Raw genomic sequence first — 27,942 nt, 5'->3', positions numbered from 1 at the left:
GACAATGTTCCGTCTTAAATGTCATTATATCGATTCGTCTGTAATTTTTAAACACAAAAAACTATTGATTACTACATATGATTCCCTCGTATGACATAATTTGTCAATATTTTGAAACATCCATGCAGTGTCATATTTCTCGTGTTTTCTCATATGAGATCAATATATAAACAACTAAATGTTGTCGGAAATTAAAATAAAAAAAATAGTTGTGTGTTCATTACTTTGTGTAATTTTCTATTGCAGCTGCGCTTTGTTCAGTGTACAGTAGTAGTATAATCCCTAGATTCGGTGAATATACACTTTCGTGAGTAATTAACAGATTATAATTAATAAGTAGAAACTTCCGTAATTAGCGTGACACCCGGAAGTTAAAATGGATAAGCAATAGGGTATGATGGAAGTACTTGACCTAAGAAGATCAAGGAGAAAAGATACAATCATGGGTACTAGAATCCTCGGGTATATACACTTTCGTGATAATTAACAGATTATGATTAATAAGTAGAAACTTCCGTAATTAGCGTGACACCCGAAAGTTAAAATGGATAAGCAATAGGGGTATGACGGAAGTACTTGACCTAAGAAGATCAAGGAGAAAAGATACAATCATGGGTACTAGAATCCTCGGGTATATACACTTTCGTGACTGAGCTGATAGGGATTAGAATGTTGTCCACGTTGCACATTTGGATTAATGTGTATAAAAGGAGCAGTAAAAATGTCAACTTCATCAGTCTCTGATCGAGCATCCAATCTCAACAAAACAGCAGCCGATCTACGAAATTTAATGTTCAACCCCCCTTTCAGTACATTTACTGTGTTGACGGAAGAAATAAGGTATGTATAACATTATATATGTGTAGAAAGATAAATAGATATTCTTTTCATTTTTTTTATGCATGAACAACAATAATACATTTCATTATCATTCCAAATCAAAGTACGTGTATAATATCTATACCGTTATTATTTCTATTTTCAGAAATATGATGGCATCGTCAACACAATGCAAGGACGCAAATGTTGTTGAGGAGTATGGATGGATCCTGCAAAGTATGGACAGTACTGAAGATTCACCCACCGTTATGTGTAGGTCAAGTGAGTGGTTTTCTACCAAGTCTGATTGTTTAAAAGACTTTCAACGGTTTAAATGTACACAAGAAGGAGCTTGTGTGGTTAAAAGTAGAAAAAGGAGAATCGTTCAACGAAGTGAAAACGAGGAAAAAGAAAAGTGTGCTAGGATCGCGGCTGATTCCTTTCTAGACATTTTATACATAGAAAACATTATGTGTCGTTTGAATGGTGTGATTGAGAAAAACTGTCCTGGGTGTATTGTGGATCACCCAAGTCAACACAGGCATGAATGCATAATGGATAGCAATGAAGACAAACTGTTAAAAAACTTTGATGAGTGCTTGGAGTCCTTAGATGACATGGATATTGTGGATCGATGGATCCAATACATTGAACAAATGCAACTGGAAGGTTTAGCATTGCATCCTATCTATACTCTAAAATACAGCTGTTTGAACTGGTTAAAATCGTCTTACAAAACGCAGGTCTGGAAAGAGAAGATATTTGACACTGTTTCTCGCATATACTGTGAAAAGTATTAAAAAGAAAAGAGAAAAGAGAGAGAGATACCATACAATATGTGCTTTGTGAATAAGTATGTACACGTAGTTGATACTGTGTATTTATGAATAATTACAAATAAAATTCATTTTGTATTCTTTATATGACTATTGTTTGTTTTCATTTTCTAACCACGTGATAACGTGATCAATAAGGGAACCCTGTTTGAGACGTAACTTTTTATTCCTGTTCTGTACACGGAGACAATGACTAACGACATTGACAAGTACTTACGGACTATCTACTATGACCCTAGTGTTGGTTACAAGGGCGCTGAAGCATTATATCACCAAGCTATTTCTGATGGTAAAAAGGTATCAAGATACAGAATTCAAAAATTTTTACAGAATCAGGATTCTTTTAGTCTACAGAGAAGTGTTCGCAGAAAATTCAAACGCAACAGAGTTATTGTGAACGGCATTGACGATCAGTGGGACATAGACTTAATGTCTGTTGCAAATACACAGAAATATAATGATGGTATCAAATATCTTCTTATCGCCATCGACATTTTCTCAAGATATTTATGGGTACGTCCATTAAAAAATAAACTCGGAAAAACTATAGCTGATGCAATGCAGAGTATTTTTACACATGGTCGAATTCCAACACATATTCGTTCGGATAAAGGTGGTGAATTTATTGCAAAGGAAACACGTAAATTATTCAAGGAGTTAGATATAAATCACTTCGTAACTCAAAACACAGAAACAAAAGCAAATTATGCAGAAAGAGTTTCACGCACACTAAGAAATATAATGCATAGATATTTCACAGCCCAAAGCACTTATAAATATAAAAATGTATTACACCTCATAGATCTTTGGGAAATTTGTAAGCCAAGTGAAGTAAGTAAAAGGAACGAAGAAGAATTGTGGCGTACACAGTATTTACCAAAGAGTGATACAGAAAAAAAAGTTCAGAAAAACAAAAAAAAGAAAACACGACAACGATACCGTTTTAAAGTGGGTGCCCTTGTAAGGATTTCTCATTTAAAGGGTATATTTCAAAGAGATTATCAACAAAAGTGGAGTGAAGAACTATTCAAAGTTAATACGCATTATTACCGTAACGGTATACCTGTGTATAAGATTGTTGACTTAGCCGATGATCCCGTGGTCGGTACGTTCTATCAGAGTGAATTGCAGCGAGTGACTGACAAAGACGATAAAACCATTTGGAAGATAGAAAAAATCCTTAAATCCCGGAAGTCAAAAAGAGGATTGGAATACTTAGTGCGTTGGCTAGGATATCCGAAAAAGTTTGATTCCTGGGTCAGTAAAGCTGATGTAAAAGGAATAAAATAATTATAAAAAAAAATGGATACATATATTATTTTGAAATCAGACGGTAATCAGGAAATGTTTCAGGAAAACTTACCATATAGTTTTGTAACTCAATTAGCGTTTCCGCTTGTCTTAGACGGTGAATGGGAAATAGGATTAACGGAAATAACTTTAGAAAGTCCTTCTAATGTTGGTGATTTAAAACAACCAATAGAATGTTTTGTCTGCTCAAATTTAGCAGACGAATCAATTATTGGTCAGTCGCAGATGCGACTTTTGCGGAGAATATTTGTACCAAAGCAAGATTCATATATTAATCAGATATTTGTTTCACCTTATTATGTGCCTGTGCGTCTCAAAAGCACCAAGATCATCACAGTGTTTGTAAAGACATTTTACGGAGAAGAAGCTTCATTTCTAAAAAAGCCATTGACTGTTACATTACATTTAAGACGTGTTGCTTTTCTCCATTAGTATGTTAGGCAAAGCCTTATACATAAGTAATCCCCAAGTGTGGAAAGATTTTTATCATCGAAAAGGATCAGCATGCAAAACATCGAAACATCATTATAACCAAACCGGAAATGGAATGCGACGAAAGAAAAAATATGGTAAAAGTATGACTATCATTCAAAATGGTTCGTCTCGTATTCATCCTGTCACAAGTATATCAACAATAGTCTCTCCAACTCATCAAATAAATCAACAAGCATCATCACAGCTGAAACAGGAAATTGAAAATGATTTACCCCACGTGACTTTTAAGAAAGCAAAGAAAAGGACAAAAGACTCGGGAAAAAGTTCTAATAGCACAAAACAGAAGCAACCACGGAAGAATAAAAAGGGGACAGCAGTAAAGAAGCCTGTGGGTAAAAAAAAGAAAAGAACTGTGAAAGATAAATCTATATTTAGTAGATTAAACAATGGCGTTTTTGAATGAAAACAACACAGATATTGCACAGCCTTATGAACTCTCAGTATTTGAAGACCTTCCAAACCAGGTTGCCGTAGAGAGGAGCTTTTATGAAGAGTATAGACCTATCTCTTCTCTGTCATCTGATGATTCACCACTAGAATTTTTTGTTAGTGGTCAAGGGGCATTGTACACTGATTTGCGAAAGTCACAGTTATATTTACGATGCAGAATAGTGAAGTCCAATGGTGATTACTTGACTGATACAGATAAAGTTAGTATTGTGAATCAACCGTTACAGTCGTTATGGTCACAACTAGACATCCTTATGAATGGAAAACTAGTATCGTGTCAAACATGTAACTACCCATACAAAGCTTATATAAAAACATTGTTGTACAATCAACATGCCGGTGATAGTGGTCAACTGGAAGCTCAAATGTTCCATAAAGATACAGCACAGTTAGATTCTTTGGATCCTGTTACAACGACAAACGAAGGATTGTTTGTTAGACATTCACTCGTTAAAGAAAGTAAACAATTTGAAATAGAAGGGACACTATTAGAGGATGTATTCGCCATAGATAAGTACATGCTAAATGGTGTGGATATGTATTTGAAATTTTATCGTAATCCAGTGTCATTTGTTTTATTGTCGCCGACTGGTACCGCAAACTATCGTTTACTTATAGAAGAGGCTACTCTGAAGATGTACAAAGTCAAACTAGACCCTGGAGTTATTTTGGCTCATAGTCAACAGTTGGAGAACTCTAAAGCTCAATATTATTTTACTAAATCCGATGTAAAGACACACACTGTTCCGAGATATTCAAATAATGTCTGCTGGGATAACATGTTTCCAAATGCTTTACCATCCAAAGTTTTAATAGGACTTGTTAGTTCATCAGCGGTGAATGGCAGTATGAATAAAAATCCTTTCAACTTTGGTTGTTGGGATGTTACAGATGTAGGACTGTTTGTCAATGGTACAAGCTATCCACAAAGGCCATATAAACTCGATTTTACAAAGAATAACAGATTCGTAACAGCTTACTTGAATTTCATGGATGCAGCCTGTACATCAAGACAAAACGAAATTTTCACTGTTAAAAAGGAGGATTTTGTTAACGGATATGCATTATACACATTTCTATTGGACCCAGCATACGCAGATCAGGAGCACATCAATTTGGTCAAACAAGGGAATACAAGATTGGAAATACGTTTTGGTGCACCTTTACCTGAACCAGTGACATGTATAGCATTTGCTGAATTTCCTTCGCTGTTACAACTGGATAAAACAAGAGATGTTCAGTATATTCAACCATGAATACATCTGACTTGAGAATGTTAATCAACAGGGACAAAATTTTGTCAAAAAGAATTTTAAATGTTTATGCATTGAACAATTTACCACCAAATCTTCTGGATTTCCCGTGTGGTTTGATTGTAAATACAGACCCATCCAGTAAACCTGGAACACATTGGGTAGCTATGTACTTCCATTCACCTATGTGTGGTGAATTTTTTGACAGCTTTGGTCGGAGACCTGAATATTACAGTTGTATTTTAAAAACTTATCTTGAGAAACATTGTAAATATTATGTATGTAATGATAGGGTATTACAGTCATATAATTCTAATGTGTGTGGTATATATTGTTTACTTTATTTATTGTTTGTATGTAATGGAAATACTATGAATATATTTATATCAAAATTTACGTCAATGCTATGTATTAATGACCAAATGATTGTAAAAATGTTTCGAAAAAAATTCTTATGTAGATATTAGAATAAAAAAAATATGAATAAATAAAAAAAATATGGAAAAAACTTACATAAATGCTTATTCTTCTGTTTAAAAAGCGTTACATCGCATGTACGATTACTCATTATAAATGTGATTGATGATAGTGACACATCGAAAAAAGAGGAGACACTTTGAACTGTGAAATGATGTTACCATTTATTGCACCATGTACAATTATGGTTAGCGGTGGTACTGGAAGTGGTAAAACCTACTTTATTAACAGGTTACTGGAAAATGTCAGAGATATGTTCACTGAGGTGCCGTCTAAAATAATATATGCATATAGCGTTCATCAACCAATATTTGATGATATGGAGAGAAAGATAGCAAATATACATTTATTTCAAGGTTTACCTTCAAGAGAAGATATTGAACGATGGTCAGAGGATGTTAGTCAACACACTTTATTGGTGTTAGACGACCTTATGAATGCTTTAACATCAGATAAAGATATTCTGCATTTGTTTACCGTTGATTCTCATCACAGAAATATATCTTGTATATTCATTACTCAAAATTTATACCCACCAGGTAAATATGCCCGGACTATAAGTTTAAATTGTCACTACATAATATTGTTTAGATGTCTACGAGACAAAAAACAAATTTCCATTTTCGGATCACAAGCTTTTCCAGATAAATTACCATTCTTTAAAGATGCCTTTCAAAAAGCTACCAGCAAACCGTACGGATATCTATTGGTCGATTTAAGTCCACATACTCAAGATCTAGCCTATCAACTGAGGACAAATATTTTTGATGAAAACATTATGGTTTATATACCAAAAAGTTAGTACACAGATAGTTAGAGTGTAATACATAATGGCACTACCGAAGAGGATATACACACATCAAGCTTTTCTACAGCTTTTAATGACGTCAACATTAAAACAGAAGAAACAGTTACTGCATTTTATGACTAATGAACAGCTCCGTGTGCTAAGTGAAATTGTGCATAATATATACATGGGTACTTTCCATTTACCATTGGACTATATAAAGAAATTACGAAAACACGCGGGTACCATATCGGTTTTAGCCAGCAAGAAGACAAGTCTAAAGAAAAAGAAACAAACATTCATCAACTTTTCTTGTAAAATTGGTCTGTTACTTCAGCCTGTACGTGATTTTTTTCTCTAAACATGGCTAAGGAAATGATTTTGTTAGACAAGCATAAACTGGAGGGCATGACCAAAAATATCGACAACAATACAAAAGGAAACGATAACGAAAAAATCGTTTCGTCGATATTACAGTATCTTCCGGATTCGATAAAATCTAAAGCCAAAGACTGGTTAGAATTCTTCAGAACACATTTCCACGGTGTGTTTGACTGGAATAGCAAAGGCGAACTTTTCTTTAATGGTACATCTATTAATGGAGTCGACCTGATAACGCTTTTGAAAAATATGATACATTTAACGACAGGTGATGATAATAGTGGATCACCTACTTTTGCTGATTTATTATTAGCTATATTGAAGTCCCTAATTTGCGATAAGGATAATACACAAATAGGTTCAGGGTATTTAAATGTAACACCCAAACCTATTATGTCGCTCAGAGAAAAGGAAATTTTGTCTTCCAAAAACGGTGGTGGGGTCACTGACGAAGACAGTGATGTAGATGAATTATTGACCATCTCACCGGAAATTGAAAACAATGTCAAAAATAAGTATTCTAAATATGTGGAAGGTACTAAGAGCAGAGGACCACCGGGATTACGTAAGAAGCGGAAGTCATTATCATCATCAACATCCTTAAAACCGAAATTAGCCTCCAAGTGGATTAAATTATATTAAATTTCACCGACTCTAGATATGTGTATCAGTTCTACTTTTACACTCGACCAGAATGGATAACGTCATTATGGAGCACATGAATGTATTTTCGGATGATTTGACTTCAACAGAAGTTACATCTGATAATGAAGGACAAAACCATGTTAATAATGATTGTGACACTCCACACACTTACAGATCGGTAACTGCTTCGCATCAAACAAAGAAACAGAAGAGGAAGCAGAGAATTCTTAAACGGAAAAATGTGAAATTTGTCTTAATGATTTCACTTTGTTTAAATTTTGCCTTCGGAATATCGATACCGATTAATACTTCATCCATTGTTACATGTAATGGTAATAATAACTTTACTTCCGCATTCTTTCAATACCATAACGGAAATATCAGCAGTGATCACGAAGACATCTATACATTCAACCAATGTTCAAGTGTGGTTCTAAATACAATGAACAGCAGTTTAGTATTTCTTGGGAATATTACAGTGGATTTCAAATTTCTGGAACAGAGATTGAATGTGAAATGTCTTCATGTCAATTCTACTGATTGGCTCAATTTACCCGAAAACATTAACTGTGTTAACATTAATTTCAAGACAAACAATGATTGCAAATAACATTCATTAATTTTATTTATCAGTTACACAATAGACATTTTTTTTTGTATGTACAGTTATGAAAAAGTAATAATGATAATTCATTTTTTTTTTTTTTTTTTTTTATAAAAAATGTACATCATAATATGATTCATATTAAAGTTCAAATTACAAAAAAAAAAAGTTTAATATGAAAATAGTATTGGTTATAATTAATCATGATAAAATGTACATAAATACATCAGGATATTAGCTTTATTTTACAATGAAAATATACATCCACTTTGATATGTACAATTATGAAATAGTAATGACAATAATTTCAGACGTAACACAGATATTTGCTTTGATGAAAACAATGTACAATGATAAAATAAACAAACGAATACATTTTCACAATCTTTTTTGTTTTGTTTTCTTTTAGTAGCCATATGGAAGCGTCGAAAGGTCATCTAAGAGTTGACGCTTTGTATAACAAAACTGATACTTTTTTATTTCTTTCCTGTTGTAGATTTTAGCACTTTTTTTGTCTCTACATATTTTTCTGTCTTTTACGATATTGATGTGAAGGTCTTGGTTTGTTTTTACAAGGGATTTAACTGTTTCGAAATTTATCAGTTTGCTATTTTTGAAATTTAGTGTGAAACCTTTAACTTTACATACTTCTGTCCCAACGTCCGTCGTGTAAGCGTAGTTTTTTGGCCCCCCACTGATGAATTCTGTAATATAGTGATGGTTTAAGCACTCTAAATCTTTACAACCTAATTCCTTACATGTCAATTCTGACGTCAAGTCACCTAAATAGTCACCTAAACTGGGATTGTACTGTCCGTCTTTGTGTACATATATTAGAGAGTCTGTGTCACTGTAAAGAACTCTGTCACTCAGTTTGTCCATTTCGTTGTACAGTCGAAGTCGTGCGTGTGCTGTCGTAAAACACGCAACAAATATGTTGGTGTTGTGTCCCTCTGGTACAAAGGGGTCTTTGTACAACCATTCCATGACAATATAATCGTCAGATACACAATGAAAGTCTTTTATGTGTTTTGTCTCGTCAGAAAGCAAGAAATGAAAGTCGGCTTGGTCGGTAATGACTTCGGTCTGGGGAAGATTAAGTCGCATACCATACCTCCCCCAAAATGAGTTAAGCATTAGTTTAGCCAAAGCCCTAAGTCCGTCATTTTGTTTTATATTGTCGCGGTCTAAAAGTATGTCTTCTCGTTCTTCATACTGTCGTATGTATTCGTCTTTGTCAGTGTCAGTTTTACACCAGGTCGGCCACCCTGATGCTTCCTGTTTTATTTTCAAAAAGGTGTTTATGTAATTTGTAAATAGTCCGTCTGTACCAGTTGTCGAGTCGTAACAGGCAGTCTGATGAAAGTGATACACTTCGTGTATTTCCTGGACTACATACCCCTTTTGTAAAGCAACGTCAAGCTCTACGGAGCACCATGTGCCCAAGAGAGCGCGTTCCTTATCTGAATGAGTACATGTACCCTGATAGCTATCTTCAGTGCAAGTTCTACACAACGGGAACATGAGTTTACCATTGGATCTGTAGGGTAATACCGGATGATAAAGTTGTCTGGGTGGTAAAATTTTACATTGAATTAAGCCAAAATAGGATGAAATGTCCTGAAAATTTGATGTTATGATCTCAGGGTAGCCGATAGGATACTTGCAGTATTTGTTGACATACGGGTATAGGCTTGTGAAGTCAACATATTGGACTGTTTCACCCTGAACGGGTTTGTAATGCAGGCGATAGGCATTAGTTCTGCCTCCAAAAAATGCATCCCGTGGATGTAGCCTTTCTACAACTTCTATGTTGTCAACAAAAGTTGCAAGTATACTGTCTGACTTTATCTCCTGCCTGAATTCATGATCCCACTTACATAAATAGGTAAATCCTGCAGCTTCAATATACTGCTTTTTGTTTTGGGTGTCCACATATAATTTTTCGAAAGATGTGTTTGTTTTTGGATTATGATTTTTTGGCGAATAACAATCTGGACACCCGTGATAGAAACAAGAATGATACTCGTATACAGTTTTGTTTTCTTTGTCCAAACCATCGACCCGGTACTTTCCTACCTTTTGTTCTCCGCCATTGCATGCATGTTGGATGTGTATGGATGTGTCAGATTTCATTACCCACTCTAACCAAGCAATGGAAATTCTGGAGAACTGATCTTTCACAGTTAACCCATCGGACGGAAGTCTGGCTAGAGTTTGGTCCTTTAGGAACTGTGAGTTGTATACGGCCATACAGACAGATGCAGCCGTGATATACTGTAAAGGGTCTGTGTTTGTCAGATTCAACAATAGCTGTCTAAACTTCAGCAGACACCGTCTCAGTATATCTACATCTGCCAAGCAATACGTAAATAACTCCTCCTGAAAATCAAACACATAGTTCTCGTTTGATTTTTCTTTGTACCAACACAAAAACTGTTTCCTATTTTTACAGTTCATGCTATCGACACCGTAGTAACTTACATCAGGGAGTTTTCCAACATAGTTTTGATTTTGTTCAGTATTGAACAAGTGTGGGAAATAACCTTTTTTTAATTCTACTTCCCCAAATGTTTTTGGTAATTTTGCCAAACTACTTTGTATGAAATTTAGTGAATCAATGACCCTGATTTTAAGAGATGGTATGTACATGTACATAATTTTCCCACCACTGAAGATGATTTCTGGTTTGATTGCGTTTTTGTAAAGATACGCTAGGAGAAAATAGCCATCATAACCCTTCATATTGTGTGCAACGATGGTATATTTTGAATGACTAGGACTAAAAACCCAGTCGCAAAATGTCTCGGCATCCGTAAACGTCATTTGCCGGATACCACAACCGTCACAATGCTGGTTGTCGCCATTGATTGGCCGATCAATGCAAACCTTACAGGTTTTTTGTGCAACACAGAGATTCGGAATGTGAAAACCTGTTTCCTGAATACATTCGAAATCGAAAAAGATATAGTTATATCCCGGTGGGTTCACATTCCGCTTCTCTATGAAACACTGATGATCACCTGTATGGATCTGTTGGCAGTTGACACATTTTCGGTCTTCACAAGAATGTGAATCCGGAGACACATCTTTTCGTTGAAAAAGCCTTGTACACAAAGGACATTTCCAAAACGTTTCACAAAAAGATTTCCCGACACATTTGTTGTACTTATTGAAGGGTGCTTTCTTATGAAGTTGAAAACACTCAGAGTTTTTACAGACTACATTACAGTCCGAACAGATAGCACTGTCCTGGTCTGTTTTGCACTCCTGTCTTGAACAAGTTCTACACTTTGCGATGGTGCATTTGTGCCACCTTTGACCATGAGCCTTTAGACATTCCATGCAGAAATACTTGTTCCCGTAAAAACCCTGAACGTTTACAACAGCATGGAAATGAGAGTCCATTCTCAACAAGAACAACTTACGTGTTTTTTGATGGGAGCCTCTGTATTCAACCTCACCAAAACGACTTCCAGACAACACAATAATTTGAACATCTAAATGACGCTCAAACTGTTTGATTTCAGGGATACCACAACTAGCCTCCAATCTGACACCAGCCTCATTGTGTAACTTGATAGCTTCACATTTTAGTCGTTTGCTCGTAATGTCACGAATACGTTTTTTTGAAACACTTTTACGTTTTGGATTCTGATCATTTTCATCATCAATTTTTGCATATTCGTGACAGACCCAAATAGCACGAGCACAGCAAAGATTGTCATCTTCATTTTTGATTTCAAATATACTATGTTTTCTTTTGATATCGCGTTCTAAGTTGCCTGTAAAATGGCCACCCCTGAGCATTCTTACTGTTCCAATATGAATTGTGAATGAATTTTCCAAAACCAAATGCTGCTTGCTTTGCAAGACTTTGATTATTTCAGCCAAAATTACCTCAGGGGTGATATCTTTCAGTTCCCGAAAATGAATAACAATAGGAGAATCTAAACCTTCCTGATTTATATAGATTCTCCCTCTGTCATCGGATTGGAGACCAGCGGCGGAAAGGGCTATCGCTTTAGCAAATACATCATGTAAATTAGTCAAAAGAGATAACCACGAGCGTCCATGCCAATTTGGCGTTAGACTGACTTCGTATGTTGTCTCTTTAACACCAAACTTAGGCCTGTTTATGGTTCGTTTTTCGCTCAATTGAAATCCACTATCAATGTCCGCATCACTTCCGTTTCCAACTGACGTGACTTTTCCCCCTGTATCTTTACCACCACCTACTTGATCGGCATCACAGTTTTCCTCATTCACATCATCATCATCATCATCATCACCGTCGACGTCATCACCATCATCATCATCACCAACATCATCATCACCATCATCATCATCAGCATCATCACCGTCGCCCTCGCCCTCACCCTGCTCTTCATCATCATCATCATCACTAAAACCTTCGTGGTCATCACCATCATAATCATCATCATCGTCGTCATCATCATCACCGTTGTCCTCATCCTGCACCTCCTCCTCATCATCATCACCATCATCAACAGCATTTTGTGTCATTTCAGTCGTCTGAGAAAAAAACTCAATAGTAAATTATTGTCATTACCATTATGTAAACAGTGTGTAAGAGTGTGTGAGTGTGTGTGTGTGTGTGTAAAGAACAATATATCATTTTTATGCTATCATGTCATGAAAATACTCACTTTCCATTCTTCTTCATCGAAGAGTTCGTTTGCAAATTTCTCGATGTCTTGTTCAGCTTGTATCTGAAAAACAAAATACAAATTTTAATCTGTGTTTTTAAAGACATATATCATTTTCGTTTATATTATCGGTTGTAAAATATCAGTACATGACCAAGACAAAATCTAAATCACTTACTGTCATTTCCACATTGTCTAGTTCCTCTATCAGATCCCCGTTGCTCTCCTCATCAAAACACTCGAAGAAATCCTTGAACAAACAAAAAAAATATTCCATTACAATTATGCATTGTTATATAGATATCGTAATATTATGGAAAACAGTTTTATTAACTATATATATATATTTTTTTTTTTTTTTTTTTTTTTTTTTTTTTTTTTTTTACTGTAAATACTGTAAATACTTACTTGTAATTTTCTTTTCTTCATCAATACGACCGACTCTTGTTTTGCTTTATAGATCTCCTAAAATAATAATAACAATAATTCAATATTAATTTGACAATAATTAATATATCATACAAACAAAAATAATTCAATATTAATTTAACAAAAATTAACATAACATACGAAAAAAGAAATCCATCTTTTTTCTCATACTAATGATTATTAGATACAGTGCTTACCAAATACTCATTCTTTTTTGTTTTAGCTCTTTCCCGTCTGGCATTCCTTTCGTCGTGTTTCTTCTGTATAATAAAATAAAGATTTTTTGTTTGTTTTAAAAATGTATATTATGATATCATCAACATGTTGTATCAATCAAATTATGAAATAAATATATTTTACGCATTATTTATTAGAAATATGAATATTACCTTGAATGCGTCCTGTTGTTCTTTGGCCTTCTTGAGTCTGATTTTTTTTAATTTTTGAATATATACATTTTCTTTGGACTCCTCTGTATTGTCATCGTCACAAATTGACTCAGGGGTTGGTAAGGTTGGATAGTTATGTACAATCACATCCAGTTCCAGAGGAATGTGTCGTTTGGAAACCTTTAACAACAACAAAAAAAATGTGAAATATTAATCAATTTTCATGACTGTAATGAAATTGCGTTCAATAAAATATCAGAGTAAATCAAATGTTTACGAGTTACTTACGGGTTCAATGTCTTCACTCTCGTCTCTAATCGTATTCTTACGCTTACGATTCGTTGTTATCTACAACGACAAAAACACATATATATATAAAACACGGTACAGAGTTTAAATTCTGTTATAAAGTCACGTTTGAGTATTTTAAATTATTATTATTTTATTATTAATATTTTACTTACTTCTGATGGATGTTCAAATCTATCTGTGATTTCTTCAATCAGTTGTTTTTGTTCTTTTGTTAATTCGAATCCTATGTATTCATCATCATCATCATCATCTTTAAATGAGTCATTATCTGAGATGTCGTTCAGAATCTGTAATTTAAAAAAAAAGCATATACAATTACTGACCCATTGTACAACACGAGTTATGCCCCCTGAATTATCAGTCGTCAAATTTCGGACGTTCCCGGTATTCTACAGTGATACCGGAAATGACCGATGTTTGCCGAACACAAGGGAGGGAGAGAGTTGACAGACGGCGGGAACATGTATCCATTACTTTTCATCGTTTTAGTGTTATTACCTGTTTCTTCAGCAAAATGTATTTCGAAAAACAGTCAAGTGTTTTGTAAAGGCAACATTTCAAATAGATCAGTGATGTTGGAGTGGTCTAACGTTAATCGAATCAATTTTGATTTTGTGTATCTGGATAATCCGAACTCGCAACTCAACCTGACTCTACTCCCCGATCTCCGAATTGTGATTGTTACGCGATCCCCAGTCGTAACGTGTGATAAGATCATTGTCAACTCTAATGTTGCTGTGATTATTGACGATACGGCATGCGAGCTTGAGGTGAGTTAAAATACTTTAATAATTAAATATGTGCAGAGTTTTTTTTTTTTTTTTTTTTTTATGATAATTGTAGAACATATACGTATGACGATATTTGTACATCATTTATAACATTACAGAAGTTTTATCCATCTAATATAAATAATTATATCCTTATATATACAAATATTTTACATTACAGAAAACTGAAACAACAACATCGGCTATGGAAAACATCACTGACATACCGAGTCGCAGAATACCAAAAATCGAAACATTACGACCATATAATCACTCGACCACGACACTACCCCCTGGTGAGCTGACCACTACGCTACCCGGACATCAAAGTCTTACCGCCCCAGACCAGGCTGACCCTGTTGACATTGACGGTACGTATACATGTATACATGTACCAACCACTTTTATCTTATCTGACTGAACACATGACAGAGTTTGGTAAATGTATTAAAGATCAGTTTTTAAGAAAGAAAAAAACTATATGATTTATATTTGTTCTCCTTATATGATATATGTTGTAAAAAAAGTGTTTTAATTACTGTATAAAGATTTATTTTTTGAAGTTGAGCAATCCTGAATAATTAAAGATTAAAAATTAATATATACATTGACTATTGTTCAGTGTCCATAAATTTTAATTTACTTTATTTTCTTTGTTTGTAGGTCTGATTGAGAAGATTATCATTTTGAATGCGGCCATTCTAGCATCTGTTGTTATACTGATGAGCATCACATGTATGTACTTTACCATAAAGTATTGCTTCTGTAATCATACAAAGAGAAAACTTCCCAAGACTACTAAAAGAGAGAAACTGGACGAAAGTTTGAAGATTCCAATGAACAAAATACCGAATGTTGAAACGATTTCCTTTGAATCGGTGGAGTTGTGGACTAAACGGGACTAAGACAATATTTCATTTTGAATCGGTGGAATTGTGGACTAAACGGAACAAAGACTGTTTTCTGTATCATTTATGTTTCCGTTTTGATGATATGTCGTATGTTTACAATGATCAAATTTCACTAAGAAAAATTATTTTAAAATATCCAAATTTACAACATCTTAACTTATCTTTTAAAATGTATATCGAAATAACATATATATTGTTATGAAAGAGAAAGAGAGAGAAAACAAATTCTGATATCAAATTTAAATCATCTGATTAAATCAAAAATAAGATAAGTGAAATTAGTACTTACCAGACTTAGTTGGTAGATATCCATATCTTGATCAGGAGATGATATCGAATAATTTCATTCTTTTTTCAAATCATACTGGTAAAAGTATCGACCGAAATAATTACACTTGTCCATAGTTTGAGTGTGGTGATAATTGTGACTGTAGAAACGTTCATATCCTAGTTAACTTAAAGACAATATCACGTGAACAATATTACGTGTAATACATAAGTAATACTCGAAGCTAATTATCTTTTATGTAAATAGTATGATGGTCAAATCTTGATATTCTTCTTCGTGTCAGTGAAATCTTCCTGAAAAGTAAATATGTATATATCCGGTTCATCGGACATCTTCCGGTCATTTCCCGGACATCAGACTAAGGATTATCTATGTTTCGTAATCCTAGAAAATCCTGACATATATCTGTCTGAATGTTGCAACACAGAGGGGAAATGTTAGAATTTTCATATTTCTTCACAAATTTATTCTGAATATCATTATATTTCAATTTTCTTGTGGCATGCATTATTACTTGTTCATCGTTGTTGATATGTAATTTTAACATGTATTCTTTGATCGACGGATATTACACTTACAGTGTACCAGCAAACATGTTTTAGTTTGATTTCATGATTTAGATATATGTATTACGATAAATAACGATCTGCTAATAGAATAGTTTAATCCAACATTTTCTTATTTTGTTACATTTTACCCATCAATAAACAAAATGTTGATGGTATTTTGTGTTGTAATTATTTTCTTACCATACTGATACCACATTATTGAAAATTCTTCATTTTTATTGAATTTACAATCGAAGGGACCCGAAGCCAAAATAATCGAGTTATTAGTACGATACTTGAACCAACATTACTTTACATTCAATACATGCATAGCGTTTCTTTATTTCTTTCATTTTCGTTACTTTCCAAACCCCTGAGTTAATTTTCTCATAATTCAACAAAGTGTGTGAACATTTTATATTAAGTTCTCGTATTATGGATTCAGAAAGATCTAACCAAAGATTCATAACAACAACACAGTCACGAAAGTGTACATGTATACCCGAGGATTCTAGTACCCATGATTGTATCTTTTCTCCTTGATCTTCTTAGGTCAAGTACTTCGGTCATACCCCTATTGCTTATCCATTTTAACTTTCGGGTGTCACGCTAATTACGGAAGTTTCTACTTATTAATTATAATCTGTTAATTATCACGAAAGTGTATATACCCGAGGATTCTAGTACCCATGATTGTATCTTTTCTCCTTGATCTTCTTAGGTCAAGTACTTCCATCATACCCCTATTGCTTATCCATTTTAACTTCCGGGTGTCACGCTAATTACGGAAGTTTCTACTTATTAATTATAATCTGTTAATTACTCACGAAAGTGTATATTCACCGAATCTAGGGATTATACTAGTGTACAGTAAAACCTGCCTTAGCGACTAGTTCCGTATAAAGACCACGTGCTACATGAAACAACTTTTTCTTGTTTACCGAATGAACAATTTCTACATGATTTAATCGGTACATTAAGTCTATATGCCTGTTAAGACAGATAAAGATAGGTATTATTATAATCATTTTATAAGATAATTGTCAATCAGCGACAGGTATGATTACAATGGCCAGTGTGCTGCCTACATTACTGAACAATGTGACGTATTGAGGTCTAAGGTTCACGTGTTTCTTGTATCTTAAAACATCGCCTTTATGTAAAATGAAGATGCAAATGGAGAGCCACACACAAACAATAGGAAATTACGTTCAAAATTATCCATCGAAAGACATTCATTATAAATTAGGGTACCGGCTTTGGTTTCTGCAATTGATTGTGGCCTTGTTGGATTTTTCACGAATGAGATTTAGATGAGAGCGACAAAGCTTGCATATGTAGAACAGACAATCCATTCAATTCGATATAATCACAAGGTCAGAACCAGGGTTTCCAACCTCCAGAGATGTCAGATTGGGAGACATCCCACCAAAGCATTGTCCAAAGTTGGAGATTTTGCGCTGCGTCATTTTGTAGACATTTACATGCACAACAATTAAGATATAACAAAACAACAGTTATCTTCTGCTTATTTATCTTCCAAGCTGGTTTTGTAAGTATTTCAGTGCATTGACCAAACGCTTAAAAAACTAGGCTTAATTGACTTAATTAAACATGTTTTACAATTATGGATAATGAAGCAATGCACATAATTTTCATAACAACATAAGTACTAATTTCAAATAATAGCTTCAGACTGTTACAGTAGTAACTTAAAATTCTAATCTGGGAGAGATACAAAATAGTGAAATTTCATTAAAATTTGATTTATTTCAATTTGAAATTTACTATTATTTTTTTTCATTATTTGATCAATATTTTGCCTAAAATGTACACCAACTCTCTGGAAAGATAATCCCCTTCCTATTTTGTAACGTGATTATTAGTGAAATCCTGAAAAATTATACCAATATCAGGATCCAGCTATTATAATTACCCAAACTGGCGACCAATACGATTGCCAAATGTGTTTGCTTTGGATAGTTAGCCTATGCCTATTTGATTTTAAAAACGTGAGTAAATCATTTACAGTTATAAGCAGTTTTTGCTTTTGAAGTAATACTCATTATCTATAATACACAACATTTCGTGAAAGGCCAGATGATTGTTATCCAAGCGGCTGGTCGACCTCCTACGTGACACGAGTGAATGCGACACAAAGCCAGGCTGCTTATTAGGGCCGCTGGGGTGTTGTTTACTTATCTATCAAGCCAGTGCACCACTGCCTGGTGGTTTGTAGTTTTGTATTTAGTACATTGACTCTATCTGCCTGTTAAGGCAGGTATAGATAGGTATTATTGTAATCATTTTATAAGATGATTGTCAATCAGCGACAGGTTGGACTTAATAATAGCCATTGTGCTGCCTTCATTACTGAACAGTGTGACGTATTGCCGTCTGAGGTTCACGTTAAGTCACGCGTTTCTGGTATCTTAAAACTTCGCCATTATGTAAAATGAAGATGCAAATGGGGAGCCACTCACAACAAACAGAAATGTACGTTCAAAATTATCGATCAAAAGACATTCATTTTAGAATGTGATGCCAGCTTCTTTGGTTTCTGCGACTGAATGTGGCTTTATTAGATTTTTTTACGAATGGGATCTAGATGATAGCGACAAAACGTGCATATGTAGAACAGCAAATCCATTCGATTCGACATAATCACAAGGAAAGGTTTCTAGTATTCTATTAATTTCTGAAAGGAATGCCGTTATCATAATCCCAGAAGTATTAAATTGCAAGCAATATACATCATTTAAGTTTTTAACCGGCAAAGTTCTTGTGTTTGAGCCCCACCATGAATTCATCTGAAGGTAAGATAATGTTTTTTGTTTAGTCAAAATATGTAGTGAAAGATGCTCCACCTACGAAAAACGGTCGGTCAAAAAAGGAGCAAAGAAAGTAAATATTTTTCTTCGGTTACAATTTATTATAGTTTCTTACTTTACACCATTTGACAAGTTCAAGCTTTCAAAATTAATTTCATATGAAAATAATTAAGATAAAAAATTATGTCCCGAACAAAATCCATGGCATTGTGCCCAACAATGAATTAAGTACTTATTGTGCATGCATCAAATGCAAGTAAGTTATTTTATATGCATTTTTGTGTCAGTTAGATATGATAAACTCGATTATACTTCATTTAAAGATGCTTCAACGCCGACAGAGCATAAATAATATTCATTATATGAACAATAATTGGTGATTAATCGTGTAAATATATGTCTAATTAACTCAAAAATAATATAAATTATTTTGGTGCATGCCAAATCAGTTCATCATTCCATATACCATATAGCACCAGGGATTTTTTTCGGGATGCAATTAATTATTTTTGATATTTTAAATTTGAAATAAAATTAGAAGCTCAAACTTTTCAACGATGGTAATGGTGTAAAGTAAGTAACTTTTGTAACTGAAGAAAAAGACTAAATCGTCAACTGCTGTTTCTGATAGTAAATAAATATCATTTGCCAATGGTGGAGCATCTTTAATATTCAAATCACGGGTATCGTTTATGCTCTTTCAGCAGTGAAGCATTTTTAACAATATCTAATTAAAGATGCTCCTCCGACAATAGAGGATAAATAATATTTATTATTTAGACAATAATTGGTATTTACTCTTACACATGACTAATTAACACAATATATATATATATAACAATTTGTTTTGCTTTTGGGGTCTGCTCATTCCATAAAGAGCATAATGCCATAATTTTTTGGGATGAAATTTTGTATTTTAAATACTTTTATATTAAAGTAAAATAAGAAGCGCACAATTTTCAACTACGGTAATAGTGTAAAGTAAACTTTTGTTACCGAAGAAAAATATTAATTTAACGGCTTCTGTTTTTAAGATATGAAATTGACCATTTGTCAGCAATTTAACATATTTACCTATTTATGACGAAATTAACATTATACAATAAAACATGTTTCTTACGGTGCTATAGTAACCAACGCAATCACTTCGTTATAAGCATTGTTCGAAACATGAAATAAAAAGTTTTCATTTCAAAAGGTATTGTTTTAATTTCTTATTTATCAATTAATTTTTTGCTTATTTTTTTTTAAAAAATCCCTTACCAGTTGTTTTGGTTTTGATTTTTCCATGTGCAATTTATGAAAACGTGACGGCTCTTCTTCCATATTATGAATCCATATGTTATGTCAAACTCCTTTTTCATTCTTAATTTTTTTTCTAGTTATTTTAATTTATTTTTCCAGATGGATGTATGAAAATTTGACGACTCTATTTTAATATAAATATGTATTAAATCTAATCCTCAAAATATAATTTCTGATATATTTCTTATGAATTGATTTGTGTTTTGTTTATTTTATTTATTTTGTTTTCTTCCTCTCGTAAAATAGAGATTCTCCGAAAATTCCCGTTGTTTGTCATTTTAATCAAACTCGATTTAGTCAGGTTTAACCACGAGAGTTTAGATAAACATGATAAATAGAGGTTACCGATTAAGTGATTGTTGTTTATCAAACTCGAATAACTTCAAATTCTAAAAAAGACACGAGATTTAGCAAGTGTCTTTTTAAAATTTGAAAATTAACTAAGGAAAGTTTAGACAAACATGATAAATAACGGTCACGCTTTGGAGAACTTCTTTATCCCATAACTTAAACAGAATTTCTCTTTTACAGTTTGGGAAAACGTACCAAAATACACTGCATTATAAGATCTTTCTGCCAAAAACTTATCTAAATGGAGAGCTAATATAATGTTGTTGATCACTTTGAATAATACCTTTTTGATATCGTAAATTTAATGATGTTTAGAAGAAAATGCGCTATGAAAAAATAGCCCAAAGTTGAAAGCCAATCCGAATCAAGACATGAATAAGTTAACCAATGGCAGACGCTGTGGGTGTGTAAACATAAACGATGAACAACCACAAAATGTGGAAGTTAACATGTTTTTACCATTGTGGAACATGCATAGTTATGGGATAAATGTTCAATTTTCCAGGAATAACTTTTGAAAATAAAACGGCTCTACCCCAATGTAATAAATCTATTTTAATTCATTGTGTACCGCTTTGATTTATTTATAATTGACTTAAACGGTATTTTGTTATGCTCCTTCTGTTGTATTTTTACATTTCTAGGCGCTCTTTATGAAAACGTGACGTCTCTACCTCGATACAATATTAAATCTAATTTTAATGTCAAAAGAACGTTTTGAAAAATTCTTATTATCTATATAATACTTATTTTTTCGTTAATATTCTCATCTAATTATTCGTTTTTACATTTCCAGGAGTAATTTTTGATAACGTGACGACTCTACCTTAATGTAATGAATCAAATGCCTTTTAGGTTTTTTTGTTATTTATATAACAATTTATTTTTTGTTATTTTTTATCCTCCTGCTAGTTATTTGTTTTTACTTTTCCAGGTGCAATTTATGATAATGTGACGACACTACCTCGATATAATGAATCCAATGTGACTACCGTTGTGATTCCGTTCTATGTTGCTGTAATTACTTTATGTGCTGGCCTTGTCATAATCATCCTAAACATCCCCGCTGTAATAACGGTCTTCGCCACCAAATTGAAATCTTCAAACTTTATATATCTTCATATCCTTAGTCTTAGCCTGACGGATGCTGGGGTGGGATTTGGCCTCCTGTTCAATGCTGTGATTTACCTTGGTAATATGTTTTGGATAGACATATGGGTCTGCAGAATTCGTATATTTTACATACTTTTAATGATGTCAAGCTCCGAGACGCATATTGCAGTGATATCTCTTGACCGTTTACTTGTCTTCAAAAGTCATACATGGAACTCATTTATAAAGGATTTGTCATTGCTAATAAAAATAGTTATGGGTACTTTCATTATTGTCTTCATTCTAAATATAATAGTCTTTATAATGTTTTCGAACTCTAGTCATGTGCTGATGTGTCAACTGAACTACACGACTGAGGATAAAACGAGATACGTGTTGTTATATTACGGAGCATGGTCTGTGTTTACAGTAACTGCTATCATTACATGTTCTTATCAAAACATACGTATCCTTTGGAGCCACAAAAAGGCGAGAGAGAATGTAAATATCACACATGCAGGGGACATTGACAAGGAAACTCGAGGGATAATGATATTAGGTGTACTAGCTGCCCTACAGATTGTTCTTGCATTGCCTTGTTATCTTTATGCGCTTGTTATTGGGATATCAGGACGAGACAATGTACCGAGAATACTGATACCCTTTGCAGCATTGGCATGCTTATGCTCCGCTTGTAACCCAGTGGTTTACTCATTTAGAAATCATGAAATGAGAGAAACCTTCAATGCGATGACGAGAAAACTAAGCAATGTGTTCGCTTCTGATACAAAAATATCACGAAAACAGAGTTCAACGAATAGTGTAGAATTAGATGAACAGAGGAGAGAAGAGGGTAACCCACGACAGGAGAGAAACGATATCGAAATGAATCATATTTAAATAATATAAAGAATATATATTATAGCGAGACCAGAAAGTTCAAGGAGTGACACCAGACAAAAAAGGAAAATATTGGAAAGTACAAAAAGGGAACAGTAAGATGTCAGACAGACAGAAAAAAGAGATATGTGAGACACACAGGGAAAATAGTGTTGTCAGACACACATGAAATAAGGAAGGTCAGACACACATGAAATAGAGAAAGGTCAGACACACATGAATTAGAGAAATGTCAGACACACATGAATTAGAGAAATGTCAGACACACATGAATTAGAGAAATGTCAGACACACATGAAATAGAGAAATGTCAGACACACATGAAATAGAGAAAGGTCAGACACACATGAATTAGAGAAATGTTAGACACACATGAATTAGAGAAATTTCAGACACACATGAAATAGAAAAAAAGGTCAGACACACATGAAATAAAGAAAGGTCAGACACACATAAAATAGAGAAAGAAAGGTCAGACATACAGGAAAAAGAGAAAAGTCATACAGATAAGAAATGGTGAAAGGTTGGAAAGACAGGAAATATATATAGACTAATTTTTATTTTATATTAAAATGGCGCGATGTTTGAAATCAGCTGATCGATTCACGAGATTCGTTGTAGTCATAGTGCTTTCATAGGCAAATGTCTGTTTTCGTCAGTTGATTGATTCATATAGTGACGAAATACTCAAAATGTAAATATATAAATGTATGTTTATGTGTACAATGTATTTTTTGTGTATAGAAGTTCACGATATGACGCAGTTGACCCTCAATATTCTTAGATATTTCAGAATCCGGATATGAATGCCATAGATCGAGTTTAGTTCACATCTATCAACTCAGTAAACTGTTTGGAAATAATCGCAATTTAGATAGGTTAGTCACAAACGAAAGTGTCCAAATTATTGAGAGTCCGTTGTACATAATTATGATAATCATAGTTTGGTGGTTAATGGTGTGATTTTGTGTGATATTCTTATCATGTAATTTTATTAAATTAAATAAAAATCTTATCCTTTATGAGTTTGTTGTTCTACAGAATATATTGTAAGCAAATTGAATGTGACTGGGCGGATTATGTTGCTTGGTCTCTAACAAGCAGCAGTATGCGCAAGCAATTCATGAACATTGAAAAGGTGGTTTTCAAGCTAATGTTAAAAATCCCATATAAACTGCCCACAGTCCAATTTTCTTGAAACTTTGCATATTGTTAGTACTACTAGTTGTCCCTTTTAAATGACACTTCTTTTTCCTTTTGTGATTTTAAAAAAGGCCCAAAGGGCCTGAATTTTTTGTAGTCATTTTCATTAAAACTACCTGCACAAACATGCCAAAAAAGGTTAGCCTTTGTTAAATATTCTACGTTTTTTTATTCATAATTCATTTGAGTAGATCGTATACTTTGTATTTAAGTCATTTCTTTAAGATTTTTAACGGAAAATTTTGTTTGATATAATATTTCTTACGAAAATTTAACACTTTTTGGAAAAAACGAAAACGAAACATTGCTCTTTGTCATCTTATTTCACCCTGTACTGGTTTTGTCCACAATTTTACCGCCGTTTAAAAATACTCCCATGACATTTCCTGTCTATGTGTAAATCAGGTTCAAAATTAAAATCCTGAAAAACTGTTTTTGAGTGACTTCAAAATAGAGAGTGCATGTAGCAACGGAACACTTCTTTGTTAGTATACCTAGTTATACATTTCCAGTTTATGATTCGAGAGTCCGATATAAGTGAAAATCGGTGTACAGTAATAATTTTTGATGCTAAATATCATGGTAACACCTTTTAAAATATTGGTTGCCATGGTAACAAAACGGAGGCCTCTGATTGGCTAAAATTTAAATGATGTCAGAATTAAGTGAGAATTGGTATATATGTGTTACAAGGTATGCTGAATAACATGGTAACACTTTCAAAAAGATCAGTTGCCATGGAAACAAAATGGAGGCCTCTGATTGGTTGAAATTTAGATATTGTCAGATTTAAGTGAAAATTGGTATATATGGGTTATAAAATATGCTGAATAACATGGAATCCCTTTTTAAACGATTGGTTGCCATGGAAACAAAATGGAGGTCTCTGATTGGTTGAAATTTAGATATTATTAGATATTAGTGAAAATTGGTACATATGGGTTATTGGGTAGGCCGAATGAGATAGTAACAGTTTTAAATACATTGTTGCCATTGTTTCGAAATAAAAGCCGTCTGATTGCTCAAAATTAAGATTGTAGCCTTTGTGGTGCTGGTATTATTTTTAAATTATACATACTTTATTTGAAATTCTAATGTAACTCTGTTTCCCTATATGAAAAGAGAAACTATTTGTTTCACCCAAGAGTATATCTAGTTGTTAGGTTTTTTTGGACTGGTGGGGAAGATGCATGAATAGTTGTTAGGTTTTTTTTGTACTGGTGGGGAAGATGCATGAATAGAAATGCAATAATTTTAGAGTACATATGTTAACTAACAAAAAATTATATCACTAATTGTTGTTTTATTATGGTGTCTATGATAATTTAAAATTTATGGTCAACTAGGGCAAATATTTATTTTTTAGAAAATTCCCCTCGCTACATTTCAGCCCATGAAATGCTGTTTTTTTCCCGGACTTCAATTTTTTTGAAAAAAAGTATCTGTTATAAGATTATACCTATAGCATGTTTTTAAAATAGTTTAAAAGTGTGGACAAAATCGATAACATGCCAAATATTTCGAGCAAACCCAATATCCTCAATTTTTAACCTGACAAAAATTTGAGGTTTTTTTGCTTCAAAATCAATTTGTCGTAAATATAATTCGTAAATATCATTATAAATGGATATGAAATAAAGAATGAAGTATCTTTTATTAACAAAAATAATTAAAACATAAAAATTATGTTCAAAAGATGGACACAAGGGGTCCCCTTGCCACATACCCAAAGCAAGTTTAGAAAATATCAATTCAGGCCCTTCATGCCTTTTTAAAACATACAAAATGAATAAACAACACATAAAAAGTTGTTATGTACCTAGACCTTTAACACTGCAAAATTTGAAAAAAAATCGGCACGTGGGCGGATTTTGCAACCCCACCTTTCATGAATATGTATGAACCTGAGTCAGGTGAGTGTTGTGTTTATGAAGTTTCGTGGATGTAAGTAGGAGTCAACGGCATCTGAATTCCATGAACTCTACTGGGGGTGCAGGAATGTCAGTGGTTTGTTAACTTCATATAGCACAGAAAACAAAATCTGAGCATACACTGAAATCCAGTGGTTTTCGACTGTTACCCTACGGAGTATTTCATGGGAATTTCACTGGATTCCATTCATATTTACACTGCTGTTTCCATTGATATTTCAAATATAATCCAAGTGGTAAATATATATGAAAATTTTATCAAACCAACAGAAATTCTATTGGTATCAGTTCAATATTTGATGAAACAAATTCCTATGACAATAGGTATAATCCATATATCAATATATAACATCAGAAGAGTTTCATATGAAATCACCAACAGTGTACTGTATTTTTCCAAAATAAACCTATAGTTGTAAGGCATCATAAATTATATATAAAAATGTCAGTCTTTCGAACTAGCATACCCCTGGAAGCTAGCACACACCCGGACTCGGCTATTTTCGTTTAACCAATCAGATTCGAGGTGGGCGGGCCTTTTTTTCCGATCACGCTATCAGTTGCTAGGTGACGTAACAATTGGGAGGAGCTAGTTTTGGATAACGCCATCTCCGTTCACGTACTCAGACGACGTTAGTATCGATCGGAAACTGTTACCCAACACGTCGTCATGTTTATCTTGTAAGTGAGAGGCTTGTGAAAAAAACGTAATGAGGCCAGAGGACAATACCTTTTACATGTATATGTACGTACAGTTGTTATGTATTTATTTAGGCTACCTGTGAGTGGTTAACGTTCCGGAATTTCAACAATACTTGTATATAAATTTAGTATTATGCCTAGTGGTATAAATGTAGAAATATAGAGAAATCATAGCGAAATCAAATTTTAACCAGCGGTTTGAATAGAAGCAAAACAAAACGAACATGGAATCACAATTATCATCTCAAGAATAATTTGTATGTTTGAAGATAAGATTACTAGTAGATCCATTAAGATTACGTAGATCCATTACAATGTAAAATTCTCTCAATCTCTAATGACTATTGCCGTATGCGACATGAATATAACGTTTGCGAGAAATATATTTTAGTATAATCATAGCTTTTGAATGTATAGGTATTTAACACAGTTAAAATATGGAATTGAGTGATATATCAAGTTTGCGGTTTTCCTCGAATTTGCCTATTTCCCTCGGCTCCGATTCGGGAAATAGACAAGTCTCGGGAAACCAGAAACTTGCTATATCCCTCAACGCCAGACTTTAACTGTATACTATAACACTACTGGTGACTATAGCGATGACAAGAGGGGTGTGTTGTGAACAACTATAACACAGGTGACTATAGCGATGACAAGAGGGATGTGCTGTGAACAATTATAACACAGGTGACTATAGCGATGTTAAGATAGGTGTGTTGTGAACAACTATAACACTGGTGACTATAGCGATGACAAGAGGGATGTGTTGTGAACAACTATAACACTGGTGACTATAGCGATGTTAAGTGGGAAGTGTTGTGAACAACTATAACACATGTGACTATAGCGATGTTAAGAGGAATGTGTTCTGAACAACTACAACACAGGTGACTATAGCGATGTTAAGAGGGGTGTGTTGTGAACAACTATAACACAGGTGACTATAGCGATGTTAAGAGGGGTGTGTTGTGAACAACTACAACACAGGTGACTATAGCGATGTTAAGAGGGGTGTGTTGTGAACAACTACAACACAGGTGACTATAGCGATGTTAAGAGGGGTGTGTTGTGAACAACTATAACACAGGTGACTATAGCGATGTTAAGAGGGGTGTGTTGTGAACAACTACTAACACAGGTGACTATAGCAAGTGGTTTAACACTATGTTAACAATGTTAACAGGGGTGTGTTGTGAACAACTATAACACAGGTGACTATAGCGATGTTAAGAGGGGTGTGTTGTGAACAAC

The 27,942-nt window shown here is 33.7% G+C and overlaps 3 protein-coding genes across 3 annotated transcripts; 2 read left to right on the top strand and 1 right to left on the bottom strand.

Moving 5' to 3' along the window:
- The first annotated feature begins 3,847 nt into the window (after nt 1-3,847).
- LOC138310056 (uncharacterized protein F54H12.2-like) lies at nt 3,848-5,167 on the top strand. The gene has a single exon (XM_069251203.1). The coding sequence runs from the start codon at nt 3,848-3,850 to the stop codon at nt 5,165-5,167; it is 1,320 nt and encodes a 439-aa protein (XP_069107304.1).
- A 2,741-nt stretch (nt 5,168-7,908) lies between these two features.
- LOC138310055 (uncharacterized) lies at nt 7,909-14,185 on the bottom strand. The gene is made up of 10 exons (XM_069251202.1): nt 14,182-14,185; nt 14,011-14,126; nt 13,835-13,894; nt 13,547-13,726; nt 13,355-13,417; nt 13,137-13,193; nt 12,907-12,978; nt 12,729-12,791; nt 8,707-12,594; nt 7,909-7,947 (listed from the first exon to the last, which is right to left on the bottom strand). The coding sequence occupies exons 1-10, from the start codon at nt 14,183-14,185 to the stop codon at nt 7,909-7,911; spliced, it is 4,542 nt and encodes a 1,513-aa protein (XP_069107303.1).
- On the top strand, nt 14,061-16,521 carry LOC138310848 (uncharacterized). Its single transcript, XM_069252177.1, has 3 exons — nt 14,061-14,628; nt 14,810-14,999; nt 15,292-16,521. The coding sequence occupies exons 1-3, from the start codon at nt 14,272-14,274 to the stop codon at nt 15,531-15,533; spliced, it is 789 nt and encodes a 262-aa protein (XP_069108278.1). The 5' UTR covers nt 14,061-14,271; the 3' UTR covers nt 15,534-16,521.
- The last annotated feature ends 11,421 nt before the right edge of the window (nt 16,522-27,942 follow it).

Source organism: Argopecten irradians, chromosome 16, assembly GCF_041381155.1.
Source record: "Argopecten irradians isolate NY chromosome 16, Ai_NY, whole genome shotgun sequence".
Classification (NCBI taxonomy): Eukaryota; Metazoa; Mollusca; class Bivalvia; order Pectinida; family Pectinidae; genus Argopecten; species Argopecten irradians.
The sequence above is the reverse complement of the archived record's forward strand: the minus strand, read 5'-3'. Positions and strand labels throughout refer to the sequence as shown.

Bases quoted from the DNA above. Each gene is read 5' to 3' on its own strand.
- LOC138310056 (XM_069251203.1), top strand. From the start codon at position 3,848: ATGGCGTTTTTGAATGAAAACAACACAGATATTGCACAGCCTTATGAA.
- LOC138310055 (XM_069251202.1), bottom strand. The intron at 13,895-14,010 runs GTAAGTAAAATA...TTGTCGTTGTAG, and splicing joins GATTTGAACATCCATCAGAA to ATAACAACGAATCGTAAGCG. The intron at 13,194-13,354 runs GTAAGCACTGTA...TTATTATTTTAG, and splicing joins CAAAAAAGAATGAGTATTTG to GAGATCTATAAAGCAAAACA.
- LOC138310848 (XM_069252177.1), top strand. From the start codon at position 14,272: ATGTTTGCCGAACACAAGGGAGGGAGAGAGTTGACAGACGGCGGGAAC. The intron at 14,629-14,809 runs GTGAGTTAAAAT...TTTACATTACAG, and splicing joins ATACGGCATGCGAGCTTGAG to AAAACTGAAACAACAACATC. The intron at 15,000-15,291 runs GTACGTATACAT...CTTTGTTTGTAG, and splicing joins TGACCCTGTTGACATTGACG to GTCTGATTGAGAAGATTATC.